Source organism: Festucalex cinctus, chromosome 4, assembly GCF_051991245.1.
Source record: "Festucalex cinctus isolate MCC-2025b chromosome 4, RoL_Fcin_1.0, whole genome shotgun sequence".
Taxonomy (NCBI): domain Eukaryota; kingdom Metazoa; phylum Chordata; class Actinopteri; order Syngnathiformes; family Syngnathidae; genus Festucalex; species Festucalex cinctus.
In genome coordinates, this window is record NC_135414.1 from 16433214 (window position 1) to 16452925 (window position 19712).

The following is a 19712-nucleotide window of genomic DNA, read 5'->3' on the forward strand; positions in this document are numbered from 1 at the left end:
TAAGTAAGTAAGTAAGTAAGTTTTATTTCTATAGCTCCTTTCACAGACAGAGGTCACAAAGCGCTTCACAAAAAGAGGACAGACTCATACAAAGCAATAAAAAATGCAATGCCATAAAACAAAAAAAACATATCTGTATTGTATATATAGACAAACTTGTAAAATATATGTATATACAGCATAAATATAAGAGCAGTGAGGCAAAGAACAGAATAAAATACAATAACATTGTGCAAAATACAATAAACAAATCTGTTAATTCTCAAAAATCTGATTAAAAAAGAAATTTTTACATGTTTTTTAAAAGTCTCTACACAATCCAGAGAACGCAGAGAGAGGGGAAGTTCATTCCAGAGACGTGGAGCTACTGCTTTAAAAGATCTGTCTCCCCGCATTTTATAACGCGTCCAAGGGACCATGAGCAGGTTCTGGTTTGCGGACCTCAGGCTCCGTGCATATGTAATAATATAACATGGAGCCTGTCCATGTGCTGCTCGTTCCAGTGAGACTGCCTTGGCCGCCCGCCTAGCTGCAATTAAAGATTTTAATAATCAATTAATCCGTCTGTCTATTAATCACAGAATCAGATTAAAAAATGTTTTAATTTACATCACTTTGTTAAAAAACAGGACATTATTTCACATTGGTAGTGCAGAAAATGTACAAATTTAGATTAATTACAATTCAGTTAGTGGTGTGGTCCATAACATTGCAAAGTAAATGCAGATGTTTGCAAATGTTTTATTTTTAAAACACTAACGAAGATGATCAGTCTGCTTTCATGGAGGACGACAAGAATTTGAAAAAAAAAAAAAGTACAAACATTTGCGCCATTTTAAATAAACAAGGTTTCTAGATCATTAATTGAGTGTCAAATATTTTTTGATTAATGTGATTAGCTGTCGATTGCTCAATTAATCGTTATACCTCTACTTCACACTAACTTTCCTGCCTGGATGCAGCAGCTAATCATATGCAGCGTTGCGTGTCCTGCCCGAAACTCAAGTGGGATTCATATTCGTTCATATTCTTCATGCAATTGTTTAATTTTGTTTAGTTTGACAGTGAAGTTAAACTGACAGTGTCTAAAAAAAACAACTCAATGCCTATTTTTTTTAAAGCATATTTAATCTTTCTATTTGACTGCCACCATACAGCTCTCATAAATCAAGTTTCTGCTTACAAGTCAAAGCAAAAAATTGTCCAAACACGACTTGTACCTCAAAACTCCTAAGTCCGGTCACTTGTATCTCAAAGCACCACTGTCCCAGGGAGTGAGATCATAGCCCCCTTTACAAAGCGTGAATGCGTCAGAAAGACCTGCAAAATATGTGTAGCTGATGTGGTACAAAATGACCTTTGGCAGATGCAAGAATGCAGATGCACTGGTTTTGAAAACACCAGTGAAGCTGTGTTTGCACATATCTGATGGAAACTCATTTCTTCAATGGTGAATTTGGTGATTTATAACTAACCCCCAAAAAATAATGATAATCATAATGACATCTTTGTGCCATGAACTATACTTATACTATAATACTAGTTTCACACACTTTAAAAACAGTTGGGTCAACAGTAATCCAATTATGGATCAAACATGGACTTTCTGGGTTGTTTCATACAAAATGATCCAGTTTTTTTTTTGACCCAAATAAAGGATCTGACCAATATTTATGAATTGTTTGACACGAAAAGACCAATTTCTTGACTCAAGTTTCACATTTTGTTGACTGTAAATTGCAAAACAGCAAGCTAACTATTACTGTCCCATTCCATGATGCCAGAATTTCTGAGGAAAGCTTCAGCGACAGGCAAAGAGTTTGTCTGGTCTCCAAGTGAAGCGCCGCTGCTCTGCTGGATGAAGTGCTGCAAGTTACATTGTCTCAGCTCCTTTTTCAGCTCCTCGATTGTCTCCCATTTGCCCTAAAGAATGATGCATATTACATCACACACACACGCACGCGCACGCACTTGTTGTATATATATATTATATATCTTGCTTATATGTTTTATATGCTGATCTGGTGAGAAAAAGAAAATAAAATTCATACCTTAAGCCTGTCCTCTGTAGTTTGCAATTTTTTCAAAGCCCTTGACAATGAATCATCTAGTTCCTCACTCTGCTGCATGCAATGGCTGAGCTCCCATTTCAGGGTCCTCAAGATCTCTTCAGAGTGTTGAGGATCCACCTGAGAGGTTTCAATTTGTATGTTGTGCTCTAAATTTGAAGAATGGTCCAGAAGTTCTTTGATCCGATGACGATTATCAAGTACCGATGTCTCTATCTGGTGAAGACCACTCTGCAATTCTGTTGTTGTACATTAACACAATATTTTCTTTTATGGTGATGGTCCAAAGGGACACACATTTCCTACAATATAAATATTATCTTACCTTGTTCTCTGTCTATTTGTTCCTGTAACTTTTCTCTCCATAGCTGATTCTGTATCAGCTCTGCCTCATTATATTCGAACCATTGTTCCAGTCTGTCCAGTTCTTCTGCTGAATCCAAATTTCTTCCAGAAATAGTAGTAGACGCCATTTCCTGTTCCCACCACTCAGTCTCATCCTCCAGATCTTTAAGATGGAGCTGCAAGTCTTTCAGCGTCTTCTGTTGCTGCAGAATCTGCCTAAATATCTCCTCCTTGGAGGACGAGGAAGTGTCATTTACCTTTGGTGGGTTGAGAGGATCAAGAAAATTTACAGGGGAAGTGTTCAGTTTACGTGAGGCTCTGGGAGCCTGGTTAGACGTAGTCCTTCTGGGTAAAACTGGCACATCAAGACTGAAAGTGTGAGTCTTGTGTGGGTCCCTTTGTTGCAGGGATTCTGACTCTTGTGGTTTGAGCAGAGCAGGATGAATGACTCGGGATGTTTTTTCTTGTTCGTCACTCAGACTGGGACCAGTCCGTCGCAGAATGAACTGGACTTCAGTAGCCAGCTGTCCGAGCTTTTTCAGATGCTGCAGCGGCTGTTCATCAGCACCCAACTGTCTCTCAGTGCCCCGTAGTTTCAAGATTAGAATGTAACGGCCAGTTTGTCCTGTTTAATAGAAATTAGGTTAATGTAAGCCACAACTAACCTGGCAATAGCCAGATTGATATTGTGATTTACTTAAGTGAGTTCTCCACAATATCAATCTGGCGCTAAACCTGCTCTCGCAAGATGAATTCTCGCCGTATTTGTGAGTTCACAAACCCTGGAGAATATACAGTGGTATCTCGATTTACGATTGCTTTAACTTACGATTATTCCAGTATACGCCGATCAGTAACTTTGTATTTTCCATCCATTATACGAAAGAAATTCCAGAATACGAATGGCCGCTCAGATTCGCTCAGACGCAGCAGAATCAAAACATCCAGTTGAGGGCTAGCGGCCTGGTAGACAACGAATGGTCCTTTTCATAGTTGAGACTCATCATGGGTCCAAAGAAAAACATTGTGAGTTCTAGTGAAAAGTAAAAAGAGTGCCGTGTCGTTGTGGAGGAGCTGACAACGGAAGAGCTGAAGGAGTTGGAGGAGATGCAACACTTGGCAGTGCAGGAGGGGTTCAGTGAAGAGGAGGAGGCAGCGATAATCCCGTCAGCCCGAATCAGGGAAATTCTGGCTAAATTCCACGACGTCAGTGAGTTTGTGGGAAAAAAAAATCACCCTGAGAAAGTGATGTCTCGGCGTGCTATCGCTCACTTTGACGAAGTTTGACTGCAAGTGTTTAGACATTTTCGGAACGAATTAAATTCGTAAGTAGAGGTACCACTGCTCCCGTTGATTTCCGCCGATTGGATCCACAGGTGGTTCGGACCAATCACAGAGCGACATTGTGTTTGGGGGGTGGGATATGCAACTGTGACGAAACCAGGAAGCCAGCGCCAGCGCCGGTGCTAACAAACAAACCTAACATGGACGAATAGACGCTGTAATTAATTCTGTTCTCGCAGAATTACTCACCGTTTCCTTGTTGAAGGTTGAACAGCGAAGGGGCACTTCGTGTAATTCTAGCTGGTAAAATGTTCGTGCTTTTCCTCCATTCGGCAAGAACAAATGTGAAATTTTCACCCGTGGCCGTTTTGGTTAAAACAAACATGTAGAATGACGCATCGTCCAATCAGCTCGAATTATTGTACAGAATGTCCCGCCTTTTCCAACCAAATTACTGTGGAGAGCTACCAGATGGATATTGCAGAGAACTCACTTGAGTGAAGCGCATATCCATCATATCCATCCGGCATTGTCGCTGGCTTCCTGGTTTCGTCACAGCTGCATATCACGCCCCAAACACAATGTCGCTCTGTGATTGGTCCGAAGCACCAGTGGTTCGGATCGGTGAAAATCAACGGGCTCGGTCCAAGATATATTCTCGAGAGTTTGTGAACACACAAATACCGCAAGAATTCATCTGTTTCAAGGGGTATAACGTGTGACAAAAGTGCTTACCAATTGCTTGCGCAAGAGAAATGACAACATCCTGACAAGAAGTTGTGCGGGATACGCCACACACCACTCGGGCCACACCCTCCACCCACACCTTCATCTCCATCGCTGACACACAGCACCACAGGAAGCTATGAGGACAGACCGACAAGGTCAGTGATTTAAACAGCACTTCAGCAAAAGTCAGCCTTCCATCCTTTTTCTACATCACATCACAATTCACGTATAGACAAAAGAAACCACCCCCTCTCATGTTTACATAATCACTGAGTGGAGGCTTACGTGAACCATTACACAATCAGTTCCCTCGCAAAGATTGCGAGGGAATGCAATCTTTGCGAGAGAACGCAAAGTTGTTTTTTTTCGCCTACCATGTCACCTTAAGTGCGCCGTAAACACTTCCGGGTCATCTTCCATGTGGAAAAAAAGCGACGAGGATGGAACGTTTGTAAACATGAAACAAAACAGTCGGAAATCTTTCCCAAAGCGACTAGGATGGAGCATGTATTTTTTCCACTGCTTTGTTTACACGTCGCTTTTGGTCACATGGAAGATGACCTGGAAGTCTTTATGGCGCACCTAAGGTGACATGGTAGACGAAAAAAACAACTTTGCGTTACCTCGCAAAGATTGCGAGGGAACACAATCTTTGCGTTCCCCCGCGAGAATTCATCTTGCGAGAGTAAGGTTAATGATCATTATAATACGGTAGTAAAATTATATGAAAACCACAATCGTTTATCGCAATATTTTCTGGGGCAATTTATCGCCAAGCAAAATTTCTTATCGTGACAGGCATATTGCGTCCATGCATTAGATCATCAGTGATATGCATCAGTTATATGCAAACTCGGACATAAAAATCTACACACTGTCTGTTCTGATATGTATTGCTGGATAAGGATGAGTCCTTGAAGAACAAGTCACGAGCAAGTTATAATGAAACACACCATCTATCTGAACATTCTGTTTAAATTGAACAAAAGGAATTTGAGTTCTTACCAGGCAAGTTTATCCTTCGTACATGAGAACAGATGTTGGTGTGTTGGGGTTGTGTCTCTATGTAAATGTTTGAAGGAGGCAGGAATGTTACACGCTGACATTCCTGATTGACTCAGACAGCATATACTTCCACTCTGTTTATAATATTCAAAACATCCTCGATAGCATTAGAACATTCCAGAAAAGAGAATACAGAACTTCCCATCGGAAGTTCTTTGAAATTCTTGTGATAATCCATCCATCCATCCATTTTCTTGACCGCTTATTCCTCACAAGGGTCGCGGGGGCTGCTGCCGCCTATCTCAGCTGGCTCTGGGCAGTAGGCGGGGGACACCCTGGACTGGTTGCCAACCAATCGCAGGGCACACAGAGACGAACAACCATCCACACTCACACGCACACCTAGGGACAATTCGGAGCGCCCAATTAACCTGCCATGCATGTCTTTGGAATGTGGGAGGAGACCGGAGTACCCGGAGAAGACCCACGCGGGCACGGGGAGAACATGCAAACTCCACCCAGGAAGGTCCGAGCCTGGACTCGAACCGGAGACCTCAGAACTGGGAAGCGGACGTGCTAACCACTCGACTACCGTGCCGCCCTCTTGTGATAATGATAAATAAATTATTTTTTTATTGGTTGCTTTCAACAACAAATTGTAATTCTTCTGTTTTGTTATGAGATTCAATTAGTCAGTCTCAGTCTCTCTGGTTGTGACCTTAAATTAGTTATTAATGATTGCAAACTGATTGATTTTTCTACCAAAATAGGATTGCTGTTAATGGGTGTGGCACATTTACAGTATTTTTGTCACATAAAGAAAACGTTTTCAGCTGCCAAACATGATGTTTAAAAACAATCAATACCCACTGCTAATAAAGTGTACACTTACCTCTTAGCTAAAGCCTCTTGATCATTGATACGCCCAATTCTGTACCTGAAGTTGTGTGATTAAGTTTGTGAATGAGCAACATAGGCCTCACATATTCACCTACGGACTCACTGAAGCTTGGGAAGACAAATGAAGTGCAGGAATGTGGACCAGCTAGGTGTTTTGTGAGAAAAAGTGATGTCATTTGTGGGAGGAACCTTTGTGCATGTATGCACTGATTAAAGTTGTGCTATTTCAACTGAAATGCTCTTGTTTTTGTAAATCTGAAGATCATATTTAGATTCTACCTGACTGAATTTCACACACAAATGTTAATGAAAACATATTTTGTTTTCCCCTACTTGGTGTGTGTCTGTGTTAAGGTTGAGGATTGACAGCTCTGTTTCCCCTTCAGTACCACGCAATTACAGTGGCAAACAAAGATAAGCACGCACATACCACAAACTAGTACAAACATCAAGGGAACATTGGGAAGGAGTCAGTATACTGAACCATTGCTGTATTGTTGGCTTATATAATAATGGCTTTAAAAAATAAACTATCCAGGGTATTTTATCAAAGATAAGAAACAATGTTGTTGATAGTATAACAGACATCATAAATTAATTGAAAGAATATATAATATAATATTTTATTAATGCAGGTAGAAAACTAATGAAATAAATTCCAGAGCCAATAAATAAATACAAAATAAATAAATAAATAAATAAATAAATAAATGTCTTAAGTACAACCCCTACACTCTGTTCCTCAGTGTGGTAAGTTATATACATTAAACTAAAAATAAAATGTCCACTGACTGCAATAACATTCTTGCAAAAATTCCGTCCACACAAGAAGACTTGGTATGTATTGGTATTTTAGCAAAACACCTTTTGTTAGAATAGTCCCTTTGACCATGCACACACACCCCTACACACCCCCACAACACCAACACTAATGTACCTAATGTCCTAATGTCCACTAATGTAACCAACAGCGACATCTGCTGGCTTTTAGGTCCACACGAGTGTGGACATTGCTTTGGAATGTGACTGAAATGATGATAATGAATGATAACGAAAGCGTAAATCTAATGTCTAATGGAAACGCACCAATTTAGGTGAAAAGCGCCACCCAGCCTATCAATTGTGTTTACTGGCTACTCACTCCACATCAATTGACTATTCTGAAATGGATTTGCCTTGACTTGGTGAGGAGTGGAACCGTCACTTGCCTTTGGTGCCGGTTGGCGTGGATTCGATCCCCCGCCTGGTGGGAGAGGCCCATGTATATATATATATATATATATATATATATATATATATATATATATATATATATATATATATATATATATATATATATATATATATATATATATATATATATATATATATATATATACGTATATATACGTATATATACGTATGTATACGTATGTATACGTATATGTATGTATATATGTATATGTATATGTATATGTATATGTATATATATATGTATATATATATGTATATATATATATATATATATATATATATATATATATATGTATATGTATATATGTATATATTGTTTTACAATCTGGATTGTAAAACAAAATCATCTCAGTCCATCTTTATTTTTAAAAACTTGACAAAAGCTCAATTACTGGAAACATACATATAGCACAAGGACATGCTGCTGAATTATTTTATAGGACTGTTACATTGCAAGCATCTTGATCACTCGCTGTCATTTATTTTGCGTTGATTATTTGTTGTTGTTGTTGTTGTTGATCAGGGGCAGATAACATAAGTTTTACTTTTTTCTGTCCCTTTTCATTTCTCGTTTTTTAAGGAATGAAATAAAATTGAATTATTTTAAATTAAATTATATTAGTAATCAAATAACAACTTAAAAGCGTGATTCATCAGGTTAAAAAAAAAATAAAAATTTAAAGCTGTAATACGCGCACATGGAGTAAAATGAGTGTGCCATAAATCTAATTTGCAGTGTTGGGGAATCAAACCCTTGCCACAAATTGGCTTTAGCCACAGGTGCTGAGTACTACTCAACTGGCAGGTAAACGTACGTGCTCGTCACCACCTGTTGAGAAAAAGCACCAGTTGCTAAAGCCAATCCCCCCCCCATTCCAGACAGAGAACATTTATTCTTTGTACAGTAGTACCTCTACTTACGAAATTAATTGGTTCTGGAAGAAAGTTCTTAAGTAGAAAAATTTGTAAGTAGAGACGCATTTTCCATGTAAATGCCATAATCCGTTCCAAGCCTCCCAAATTTCAGACATAAATGTTTTATAAAGCATAAAAATGCATCAAAACATGTAACAAATACATGTTACAATTAGATTATTGCACAATAAATGAGAGTTGTGCATAATGTAAACAACAAAGAATAGAGTAAAGAATAAAAATGGTCATTTACCTTTTTAACTGCTGTCCTCATCGTGTTTTTGCCCTCTGGTTCATGTTCTCCTCTCTCAGAACTTTTTTCCCCCTTTTTTTTTGCCTGGTGTTTTGTAAAGTACTGTATAATATTCTCACTTAATGTTTATAATTCCAATTTATGTTATTTTTTTTCACCCTCGCCCCAAACTTTTGCAGCAGATTGCAACATACGCCGGTGTAGGTGGAGTCTAGCGATTGGGAAGTCAGTGTAAAGTGACACTGTTATGGGACGGAGGAAAAGAACAGCAGTAACTTCCTTATGGCACGTTTCCCCGAACAGATCAGAACTTGCGAGAGTACTTCGTAAAATTTTGGTAAGGACTACGTTTGAAAGCTGGTCCACAGTGACACTTTTCACACCAAACAACGAAATTGTTACTTTTGCAGCTGTGTGGCACGAGCTAGGAAATAACTGGTGGTTTTCTTGAATGGAATCAAAACATCTGCTGTCAGAAAGTGACGATGCAACCCGCAGAGATTACGGATGCCGGTCGGGGAGAGAACACGGGGACGATACTACAAGACCAACGTACCGGGTCTGCCTTTCGGGCAGTGTCTGTGGACAAACAGGTGACCTTATCTATGTTTCATTTCAAACGAGTCACGAGTCAGGACTCAGGAAATACTACGGACTCGATCCGGAAATGTTTATATGACTTAAAACTTAAACACAAATTCCAGCGCTACTTTAGTGTTTTCCAGCACCTGCTACTGCATTTAGACACAACCGTGTTGCCAGCTGGGGTTGCTAGCATTTTCTTGACCGCAGTCGAGCAGACAACATAAAATGTCCAAAAATGACGTGGGAAATACTTTTGATGTCTACCCCCGGCAGCGAAATAGTATGGCGGACCATAACGTAACATGTAATTTCAACGTGGGCTTGATCAATGAATGTAATCCTTTATTTCTAAATTAAAACTAACTTAAGTTTTGAATTCATTTAACATTTAACCAGACTAGATTGTATACACTGAATTTAATCATGAAGTGACCAATGTAATGCATTTATGGGACATGCCCAGAATTCTCTTGCTCTTCTTCTTTTCAGTAGGCTACACTATAAATATCAAATGTTCTTGTACTATGCTTTGTCCATATTTCTCTGCAGGAAATTGGAGAATTATTTGGAATCGGGTACTATCTTGTCAATGGTTTTGTGTTCAAGGGAATTGCAATTAATGGAAGAAGAAACCACTTACATGTCCTCATTACTATCACTGCCAGCCATTTTAGAAAATTAAAAAAATGTTCAATACCCACACGATATTTGTGGTCAATGATTATATATAAATCGAATCTGCCAAATTACAGAATAGGCGCTCTCCTTTCCTCCATGTGCCCTTCTTTTGCAATTAACAGTAAGAAAATGTAGGTTGCACAGAATGCAGCCATTACTCCCATGGACTCTCAAATTGTGTTTATTTCATATACAAAATGGGGCTATGTTGTCAACTTCTGGCAGTTGTGCATCAGTAAAGTTGCTTTCAAGCTTGACATTTACAGTGGAGCATAATCAGATTCAACCCCATCTAGCCCAGTAAAAAAAATCTTTTATTTTTTATTTTTATTTTTATTTTTATTTTTATTTATTTATTTATTTTTTAATTGAGACCTTTAGAATTTTCTGAAATGGTAAAAATTATTTTTGTTGTGTTAAATTTGTTGTCTGAGGATTACATGAAGCCTTGTTCCACTACAAAAAGGAAAATGGTGCTTTTTACATAGCTAAACTTGAAATTGACTCAAACACAGTATAAGGGTTGCAGCTACGGAGTCTTCTGGTGTTTATGACCTGTTTCCTCTTGGAATTGGAAAAATGAACTCCTTTGTACTCCGATTCTTACACCCATACACATGAGAGCTAGGCATGTTGATATTGTTTGAAAGTATGAAAGAAAAAAACTAACAAAGCCATAAAAAAAAAAAAAAAAAGTTTCACAGCCACACACGTGTATTGCAACCTTTGATGTAGCCTGGAAAGGAAAAAAATAATAATAATAATTTTCTGTTGCTCTTATGGTATGTTCAGTTTTTGAGCCATCAGTTAACCCTTATCATGCGGACGTCCCACCGGTGGCAGAAATTGTAAGAGTTATCTTAAAATAAATAAATAAATAAATACCAAAAAAAAAAAAACACACCTTCTGAATACACTTTTCATATGCCAACATTTCTTTAATTTAACATGCAAGTTTCACTTTTTCCAAATAAATTATTGAAATAACTGACTTTCCCTCAATATTCTATATTTTTTACCAGCACCATAGCTTTTGGGAGATAAGTTAATTGTGCATAAGTATATATGTGCAATGTTTAGCTCTAATTTGTATCTGTACTTAAAGTATGTATGTCCAAATAATTTTGAATCATGTTTATTTTAAAATATTTTTTTTTAAGTGTAACAAAATGTTTTTGTTTGATTTGCTGTTTGAGCAAAAAACATTTTAAACGTTAATTACGGAAAAAATAAAAAAAGAGGGCACAACTTTGTTTTGGCTTTTCTGTCATTCATTTAACCTGTCTGCAGTTCGTACATGACAGTAAAGTTTGAACTGTTTCTGCGTCCCATGTCAGTTGTTTGCCACAATGATACATCTTGTGGTGTGCATCCTGTGTGAACCGAAGTGACTCAACATGTATACTTGTTACTTCTGTACTGGATAATTATAGTCACACTTGACGTTTTAGTTATTTGTTGTAGTGGAGGTATGGTTACCTTGTCTGACTTACAATTGAAAGGTTTTCGGTTTGAATCTTGGTTAAGGCCCTCTTGTGTGAAATTTGCATTTTTATATTATCCCCGTTAGGCATAGTATTTTTATTTATTTATTTTTTTGTGATTCATTCATTGTGAAATTAATAGGCCTAATAATCATAAACTAGAGTTGCTATGAAGGGGGGACTGGCATGTTGGGGTGCTGGCACTTGAGATTTGAATGTTTGGAAAGTGGAACAAACTAAGAATTTACTGATTTTCTTTTTAATGTGCAACGTTTCATGAGTTTTTGCCCATGCTTTGACTGTCATCTGTGGTCCCTCCTCTATGTTTCTTCTTTTTCCCCAAAATGGGATTTTGAGTTTGGCCTTGCTGTGTCACAAAGTTCTCGTTATTGCCAAAAATAGATCGGGCAGTCAAAAATTTTGTTGGAGATTTCTCCAAAAATAACATCCTTAACATCTATTTCCATTTCCCAGCAGCCCAAAAATTTACATTGAGGTCGAAGTGTATGAAAATAAGTGATTAGTAGACAAGATTCAATAGCTTGTGTGTTTTTAGTCGACTAGTTAAGTCAAACAAGGAGTACCTCGCTTCGAACATTTCACAAATTATTTCTATAAATCCACATAGCAACCAATACAAGTTGTAAACACACCATTTTGTGACCCTCCTGCACAAATGTTAACAGAAGACACATGCACGTGTTTCCCAACAACGACAGCAGTTTTGCGCATCCAACCCTACAAAAGCAAATGTTGTCGTGGGATCCGGAGACCAGTGAATGTTTTTTTTTTTTTTAATCCACATAGGCCTATAGTTAATCATAATCATGATGCATAATTTAATGTATTCATCCATTAAAACAAGTTATGTCATAATAAAATATCACAATGGAGTTAAACGCTCCTCAGTTTGCAGCGAGCACCTCTCACCAGAGCAGATTATATTATTATTATTATTATTATTATTATTATTATTATTATTATTATTATTCTATTATTATTATTATTATTATCATTATAGAGATTCGGGATGAAATGGAAACATTTTGAAATGCTTTGTATTTAATAATGAAATGTAATGCAATGTAAATATTAGGGGTGTGAATTGCCTAGTACCTGACGATTCGATTCGTATCACGATTCACAGGTCACGATTCGATTCGATACCGATTAATCCCGATACGAATTTATAAGTCGATTGTTGCGATTTTTTTTCATTCAAATTTAGAAAATACTAATCAGTAAGCTTGTAGAGTGTAAGATTTATATGAAAATGTATTATTTATTTATCCGAAAATTCAGTCTTATAGAGGTTGTAATCTGTTTCATGTTTGAACAGCATTAAAATAAAATATTAAGGCTAAATGTTCCGTTCATATAACATTCTTCCATGCTCAAGGTGTGAATCCTAAAAAAAAAAAAAAAAAAATCGATTCTGCCGATTATTCAATCGATTCGAGAATCGCGCGATGTAGTATCGCGATATATCGCCAAATCGATTTTTTTTAACACCCCTAGTAAATATTAATAATGTCATGTTTTGATCACTCTTCATAGTTTCATGTGTTTACTACTGATGACGCACCACGTATAGGCAGAATTTTAACTATCACCACAAAGTTCCACTTAATTCTGTTTTAGAGTAGGATGAAAATAAAACCAAATATGAACACTGCTAACTGGTAATGACTCAGCATGATACTTGGAATGTCTGATTTTTACTTATGTAAAGCACTTTGTTTGCAGCTATGATTGTTTTTTTAAGTGCTCTAAAGTTTAGTTGAGTTGCTTGAGTCACCTCATCTAGCTTCTCTTGTATGTGAAGGAGTATCAGCTCTACTCTAATCCCCTGTTGGATGACTTTGCTTCTCACGCTATCTCGACGTGAGAGCCCGGACACCCTGCTGAAGAAACTTATTTCGCTTACAACCCACAGTTCGTTGACCATCGGTCACTTTATTCCGTCTCTTTCAGTTTGAGTATTTATGTGACATTCATTAGTGAATCTGTTGCCGCATGGCGATGGACAAGTTACTTTCAGCTCTGCACCAGAAGCGGTGCAATTTTGAGTTTCAAAATTAAAAGCCAAAACGCAAGTGCTGCGTGCTGTGACAGTTTATTCCCACTTTTAGATGGATACTTTATTCATCACATGAGGGGAAATTAGTTCGACACAAGAGCAATATTCACATTACACAAAAAAATAGGAGCAACCAGCAAAGTAAAAAGACAAATACCAAAATGAATTTGAGGGGGACCCAGGAAAAGTAAAATAATCTAATCAGGACACAGAGATTATAACATAAATATATAGCGGGAAATTATATATTATAATGTTGCTGTTGCACCATGGCAAGTATTAAACTTTGGTTACGTGCTGAAATATGAGTGCACTCTGCTACACTTTGTTTATTACATTTTGTATAACTACATACTCATTTCAAAGTTTTTTTTTCTCCTTTTGGACACATTATTACAGCAGATTACATCAATCAGATCATTTACAAAATTAACATCCGAAAGAAGGGCTGGCGGGTTAAAGCCATGACTCATTATTAACCCATCCCCGTCGATTCTCACTGCACGCATCAGTCATATATATTGATTTTGAAAGTCATTGATTAATATCGTTATCTATCAATCCAAGACTTGAGTCTGCACATTCTTCGATCAGTTCATCTCGAGTGAATGTCCGTGTGTCATTTTGTAGCCGGTCCCAGTCAAATGGAATTGGTAAATCGGTCCCCAGACACCACCAACAGGCCCACCCCACCAGGCAGCCATCATTACAAGGTTGAAGCAAAAAGAACAGTATGCAGAATTAGTTTTTTAGTTTTATCCTATAACTAATAGGGATGTCACAATAAGTGCAATATCGTGATATCGTGATATTAAAACTGCCACAATATCGTCGTCGTCATGTTCACAATATTTAAAAGGAACACATCTGTTAAAAAAAGTCAGGTTGATTTCCATTTGTGCAGTTCTAGCACCCTCTAGTGGCTAGTTTATTTGTGCAATTTAATTTTCATTAGGGATGTTTTGGCCTTCTATGTTTAAAATCGATGCTAATTGTCAGAAGAAGGGGAACCTAATTTGCTTGTGACGCGATCAATGTGTGCTTGCATCAACAAGTAAGAGCCTCACTGTTGTTATTAGAGATTGTAGGTGGTTTATATGCATTGCTGTTATGCACAAAAGCACAATATTGTGCTTTTTTTTTTTTAGTATGAGCTCTTTTTTGTTTTTTTTTGTTTTTTTTACAATATTATGATCTTTTTTGAATATCGACAACAATGTCGTGATTATATCGTATCGTGACCTTCATATCGTGATAATATCGTATCGCGATGTTTGGATATCGTTACATCCCTAATAACTAATACACTGCAGTAAATCACTCGATGTCCTTGACATATTTTAATAATATGCAAATTTAAAAAAAAGAAAAAAAAAAAAAAAAAAGGTTGTCTTTTATGCCCTGCGATTGCCTGGTGACCAGTTCAGGGTGTACGCCACCTACCACCGAAAGACAGCAGGGATAGGCCCCAGATCGTGAGGATACGGCGTTCCAAAAATGGATAGTTGGATGTTCTGAAACTAAATTTCTATAAGTTGGTAGCGCTGTGGTAATCAAAGAATGTGAATGATTTTTTATATCTTGGTGTTTACTCTTGCTAATGGCCCTAGAGACACTTTACAGTGTCCCCTACCTATGTCAGCCCTATCTTCTTGAATCCTGACATCTTTTTATCACAGCCCATTTAAGACTTGCCCCAACACGAAGGGTGAATGGTAACGTCTGTTATTTAAGTAGAAATCAAACCAGTCAAACCAGTTCCACAGACAACATTTCACAGACATTTGTGTTTATCTTAGTAAGTAATCTTAATAGGACAACATGTTTAATACTTTCTATTAGTCGGAAAGTCTTGTACACTTAGACTCGTTACAGATACAGACCAGTTGCTATTATTTCACAATGCTGTTAACTTTGGAATATGTTCAGATTGATCTCTGAGACGAAGATGGTCTTGCTACTCACACCGGTCTCTCTTCCGACAGATGAGCTCTACATCCAACAAGCTGTTGTTCTCATTGAAGATGCCATTCAGGTAAATAAAATGTTTCCAATTCTGTGGCGTGAATAGAGTAAATTAGGGTGTGAACACATGAAGGACTGTGTCGATGCAGTGTAGACCCTGATTAATATTCTGCAATTATTTTCATGTTAACCTGAATAACATATGCTATTATAAACTATCTGACTTTGACAAACCAAGTGTTGGTTGCATTAGTCTAACTTGAATAGCTTTTGTTAACATAGAACAACTAATTCGTAACTGCTATGTTGGTATTTACTTGCGGCATGAGGTGGATTTATTTATTTATTTATTTTAATTCAGAAGTAATCAAACACAAAATATTCTGAAATATTAAAAAAATAAAATAAATTGAAGGGAAAATAATCAGCGAATATACAAATATGTGGGGGATCTACATTATAAAGAATATTTGTCTGATTCTTGGACTGGACAGCAGAATGACCTGCAATGCTCAAGATGAGTGATTCAGGGGTGTTTTGGTGAGGAATTAGCATTTTAACATAGCTAAAAGCTCCAAAAAAGTTGATTTTTCATGATATTGTTTATTGGCTTTCATACAAAAAAAGGTAACTTGAAACTGAAATCTATATTATGTTTGAAATTGCCCTGTTGGAAATGTTTCTATATTCTAGACAAGAAAATACAACTTTGCTGCTATGTGTGATTTTAAGAAATAAAAATAACTGATTATACTGTGTGGAGTTACGACTCGCATCGACAAGTTCTTCATTCATTTTTTTGAGGAGTTTCCAAATAAAGTATTGAGTTGCATGTTTTGAAAGCAGATATATCGTTACAAAAAAAATAAAAAATAAATAAATAAAAAATCAGCTTCTGCACGTTTGTAAATGAATAATTGTTTTATATTCAAATCATACTTTTCACACACATTTCTCCCTCCTTGTGTCCTTCCTTAGGACATTACAAAGATTTCTAAACAAATGCTTTTTGTGATAGTGCATATGTCCGTTGATGCTCATTAAACAGTACACAAATATATACAGTAAATAAACAAGTTATTTAAATGTAACATATTGTGCCATCTTGTGATTGGATCATCACCGTTTTTTTTGTTTTGTTTTTTAACTCTCTAATCGCCTCCAGAAATCCTGAATCTGTAAAGCCTCCTTTTCAGGTCAAATTTTTAAGGCAGCAGATGTAGCATTTTAGCTTATTATCTGTAGCATCTCTTGCCTGCTCAGGTGGAGTCGTCTTACACTGTTTTCCTTTACACTGGACCATTTTCCCCTTGTGCCTTATATGTCACACACACATCCTTTTTTTTTTTTATGTATTTTTATTTTATTTTTTTTAAGCTGCCAATATACAATACACTTGAGTCAGCATGTTTTCTTGTTTGCTTCCAGTATCGGTCCATTAACCACCGGGTGGATGCAAGCTCACTTCGTCTGTATCGTTGGTACTACTCAAGGATATGCCAGTGGTCAGTTTAAACCTTCTTATTTTCTTCATTATCTTATGATATGGTTGTTGATCCACTCCATTTAGTTAAAAACACAATGGGGTATATGCCACGGAAGAGGAGGGACTGTTTTTTGTTTTCGGTTCGGTTTGCGACGTGTGGGCTGCGTCAAAAATACTTGTGCTTCCGACTTTGTGCCCCTGGGTTGCGCTTTCGCAACCCGGACCGGAAATAAACTGATGTGCAAAATCACGTCCCGCCTCTTCTGTGGCATACCAACCACATTTTCTTGATTACTTCATCGATATGCTGTGGTATTTAGGATACAAACTCAATTCCACTGAATTTGGATGTTGTTAAACATAAATAAAAACAGAATACAATGAATTGCAAATCATGTTCAACCTATATTTATTTGAAATAAAGTATAACATAATTGGACTCTAAAATGTATACAAGATCGATCAAATTAAGAGTCATATTTATGCACTTACTATATGTCCTTGGCTCGTGTACTGTGAGATTGCTTCAATTAAAATATAAAAATAGAGCGACAAACTTACTGACAACTCATCATCTCCGAATGAAAAGTGAAGACTCACGCACAAAATAAAAAAAGGGGGGGGTGCCAGTGAGCTATCGCGGCTTGCGAAATTCACCAAAATATAACATTTTTATGCGGCCATTTCAAAGCGTTTTTATCACAGCGACCACTGAATCATATTTGTACTTGTACTCTTTCTTAAAAATGCGTTTAGGGGAATTTTGGCTCATGTTCTTTTCACTTTAAATATCTTGTCTTGGTAGTGTATTATTGAACATGATTTGCAATTGTATTCTGTTTTTATTTCTGTTTAACACAACGTCCAACTTCATTGTAAATTCATTGTAAGAGGTAGAAAGATATGCTTTTTTGTTATCAACTCACAACATAGATTTTAAGAAAAAAGCAATCTTTGGAAAGGACTTTTCCACAATAAATTGGGTATAAGTCCAAATTGTCCAGTTTTCTACACCACCTAGGCTACATCTACCCCCAAAAGGCTTTGATGGTTGGATTTAATAGCAGAAATAGCAATAACAATGTGTAAGTCAATTAAATTAATGTTTTAATACCCAACGAATAATTTAATTCAGTAATACACATTGAATGTATCTTTTGGCAGATTCCAATTTGACCCAATCCCACATCCATTTGAAGTCCTTTAATTTACCATTTTTACACATGCAGGGGCTTAGGCCTGTCCATTGCATTGGTGCTGTTGCTGGCGTTCGTGGAGCGTCCGTCTTCCCTTTCTATAACCTCCGACGCTCGATATCGCTCTCCACCCTGGGAGCCTCCTTGCGGCTTCACTGAGAGCATTGAGATAGTCTGTCTTATCATCTTTACTCTTGATCTTGCTGTTAAGGTACACACATTCAAACCTTGCTTACAGGACAGCATATAAAAGGAAGTGTAATCATCCTTTGCTTCTTCTGGTTCATTCTCAGAGCTACTTGATTGGCTGGGATGAATTCAGGAAGAACAAATGGCTGATGAGCTATACCATTGTCATTTCTGTCTCCATCATTGACTGGGTGTTGTCCATCAGCATGGTCTGTGATGAGGTGAGAATTAAACTTCATACTTACATACTTAAATTCTATCTATCTATCTATCTATCTATCTATCTATCTATCTATCTATCTATCTATCTTTGCTATTTTCTTTTTTTTCAATAGAAAAACTTTTTTTTTTATCACAGACTATAAAAATATTTATAGTTATGTAATATTTGAGAATCCCAGGGTAACTCTGCTCTGAAGATTTTTTTTTTTTTTTTTTAAAGTAAATGAATTACATAAAACTACATACATATTATTGCTTTTTTCTTATACCTTTGATTAGGGACTTTTAAACAGCTTTAATTAAGTGTTTTTTTAATTATTATTTTTATTTTTATTTTTATTTTTATTATTTTTTATTTTTTTATTTTTTTTTATCATTATCATTTGAAACTTTTTTATGTTAAATTTTTTAAAGTTTGTTGAATAATGTTTTAAGATTGTTAGTTTGTAACCTATTTTTATTTATTTTTTTTCCTCTGAATGTTAACTATTGTTTCTTGATGCTTATGTGTTGTCTTTCCTCGTGTAAAGCACATTGAGTTGCCTTGTGTATGAAATGTGCTATACAAATAAACTTGCCTTGCCTTGCCTTGCCTATTAAAAAGTGACATTTTCTTTCTTTTATCAATGGTCAGAAACTGAGAGTTCGACGACTTATTCGACCATTCTTCCTCTTGCAAAACTCATCCCTGATGAAAAAGTCTCTGAAGTGCATCAAGAGAACTCTGCCTGAGATTGCCAGGTATTTACTTTTTCACATTGAGCAAAGACAAGTTCTGTTAAAATTGATATAATTAGAAGCACCCAATAATGTCTCAGAAGCAACCCCGAGTAGGAAACAAAAAGTGACACTCTCAAACTTGGAGCCAATGTATAATTAAAGCCACCTCCGCACCACCTCTGCGGAAAAAACGTACGCCCACTTTCTCTGAGACCTCCATGGGATCGTGACAAAATTAGCCTTTATCAGTAAACATTCTGTCCAAATGAATTCAAAGCAATCAATTATGCTTCAAATTTGCAATGCCAAAGTGCAATGACAATTGGTCTTAAAATCCCAGAAAGGTTATGGTTGACACTTGTGTAAACTACAAG

General features: G+C 36.8%; 2 protein-coding genes across 7 annotated transcripts in view; one reads left to right on the forward strand and one right to left on the reverse strand.

Moving 5' to 3' along the window:
* On the reverse strand, positions 1 to 9511 carry LOC144017580 (ras association domain-containing protein 8-like). 6 transcript variants are annotated; one of them, XR_013283210.1, is made up of 6 exons: positions 5433 to 6448; positions 4434 to 4561; positions 2395 to 3039; positions 2052 to 2308; positions 1221 to 1923; positions 1 to 529 (listed from the first exon to the last, which is right to left on the reverse strand). XR_013283210.1 is itself a non-coding variant. In XM_077519309.1 (5 exons), exons 2-5 carry the CDS (start codon positions 4534 to 4536, stop codon positions 1753 to 1755), a joined length of 1176 nt encoding a protein of 391 aa, XP_077375435.1. In that variant the 5' UTR covers positions 4537 to 4561; positions 8734 to 9511; the 3' UTR covers positions 1 to 1752. The 6 variants fall into 6 exon arrangements, 5 of the variants coding, with proteins under 5 accessions (XP_077375435.1, XP_077375434.1, XP_077375431.1 ...); XM_077519309.1 differs by lacking the exon at positions 5433 to 6448 and adding an exon at positions 8734 to 9511 and having other exon boundaries at positions 1 to 1923; XM_077519308.1 differs by having other exon boundaries at positions 1 to 1923; positions 6325 to 6448.
* The window catches only part of tpcn2 (two pore segment channel 2), a 26604-nt gene continuing 15801 nt past the window's right edge, over positions 8910 to 19712 (forward strand). The window contains exons 1-7 of the mRNA XM_077519304.1: positions 8910 to 9070; positions 9144 to 9326; positions 15546 to 15595; positions 16954 to 17030; positions 18241 to 18418; positions 18501 to 18617; positions 19253 to 19359. Of these exons, the coding sequence (XP_077375430.1) occupies positions 9185 to 9326; positions 15546 to 15595; positions 16954 to 17030; positions 18241 to 18418; positions 18501 to 18617; positions 19253 to 19359 (671 nt within the window). The 5' untranslated portion in view covers positions 8910 to 9070; positions 9144 to 9184. The remainder of the gene's footprint in view (positions 9071 to 9143; positions 9327 to 15545; positions 15596 to 16953; positions 17031 to 18240; positions 18419 to 18500; positions 18618 to 19252; positions 19360 to 19712) is intronic.

Coding starts and splice junctions, on each gene's coding strand:
- LOC144017580 (XM_077519305.1), bottom strand. CDS start 5,533: ATGTCAGCGTGTAACATTCCTGCCTCCTTCAAACATTTACATAGAGAC. Junction 2,309..2,394: donor ACAAATAGACAGAGAACAAG/GTAAGATAATAT, acceptor GTACAACAACAG/AATTGCAGAGTGGTCTTCAC. Junction 1,924..2,051: donor CTACAGAGGACAGGCTTAAG/GTATGAATTTTA, acceptor ATCATTCTTTAG/GGCAAATGGGAGACAATCGA.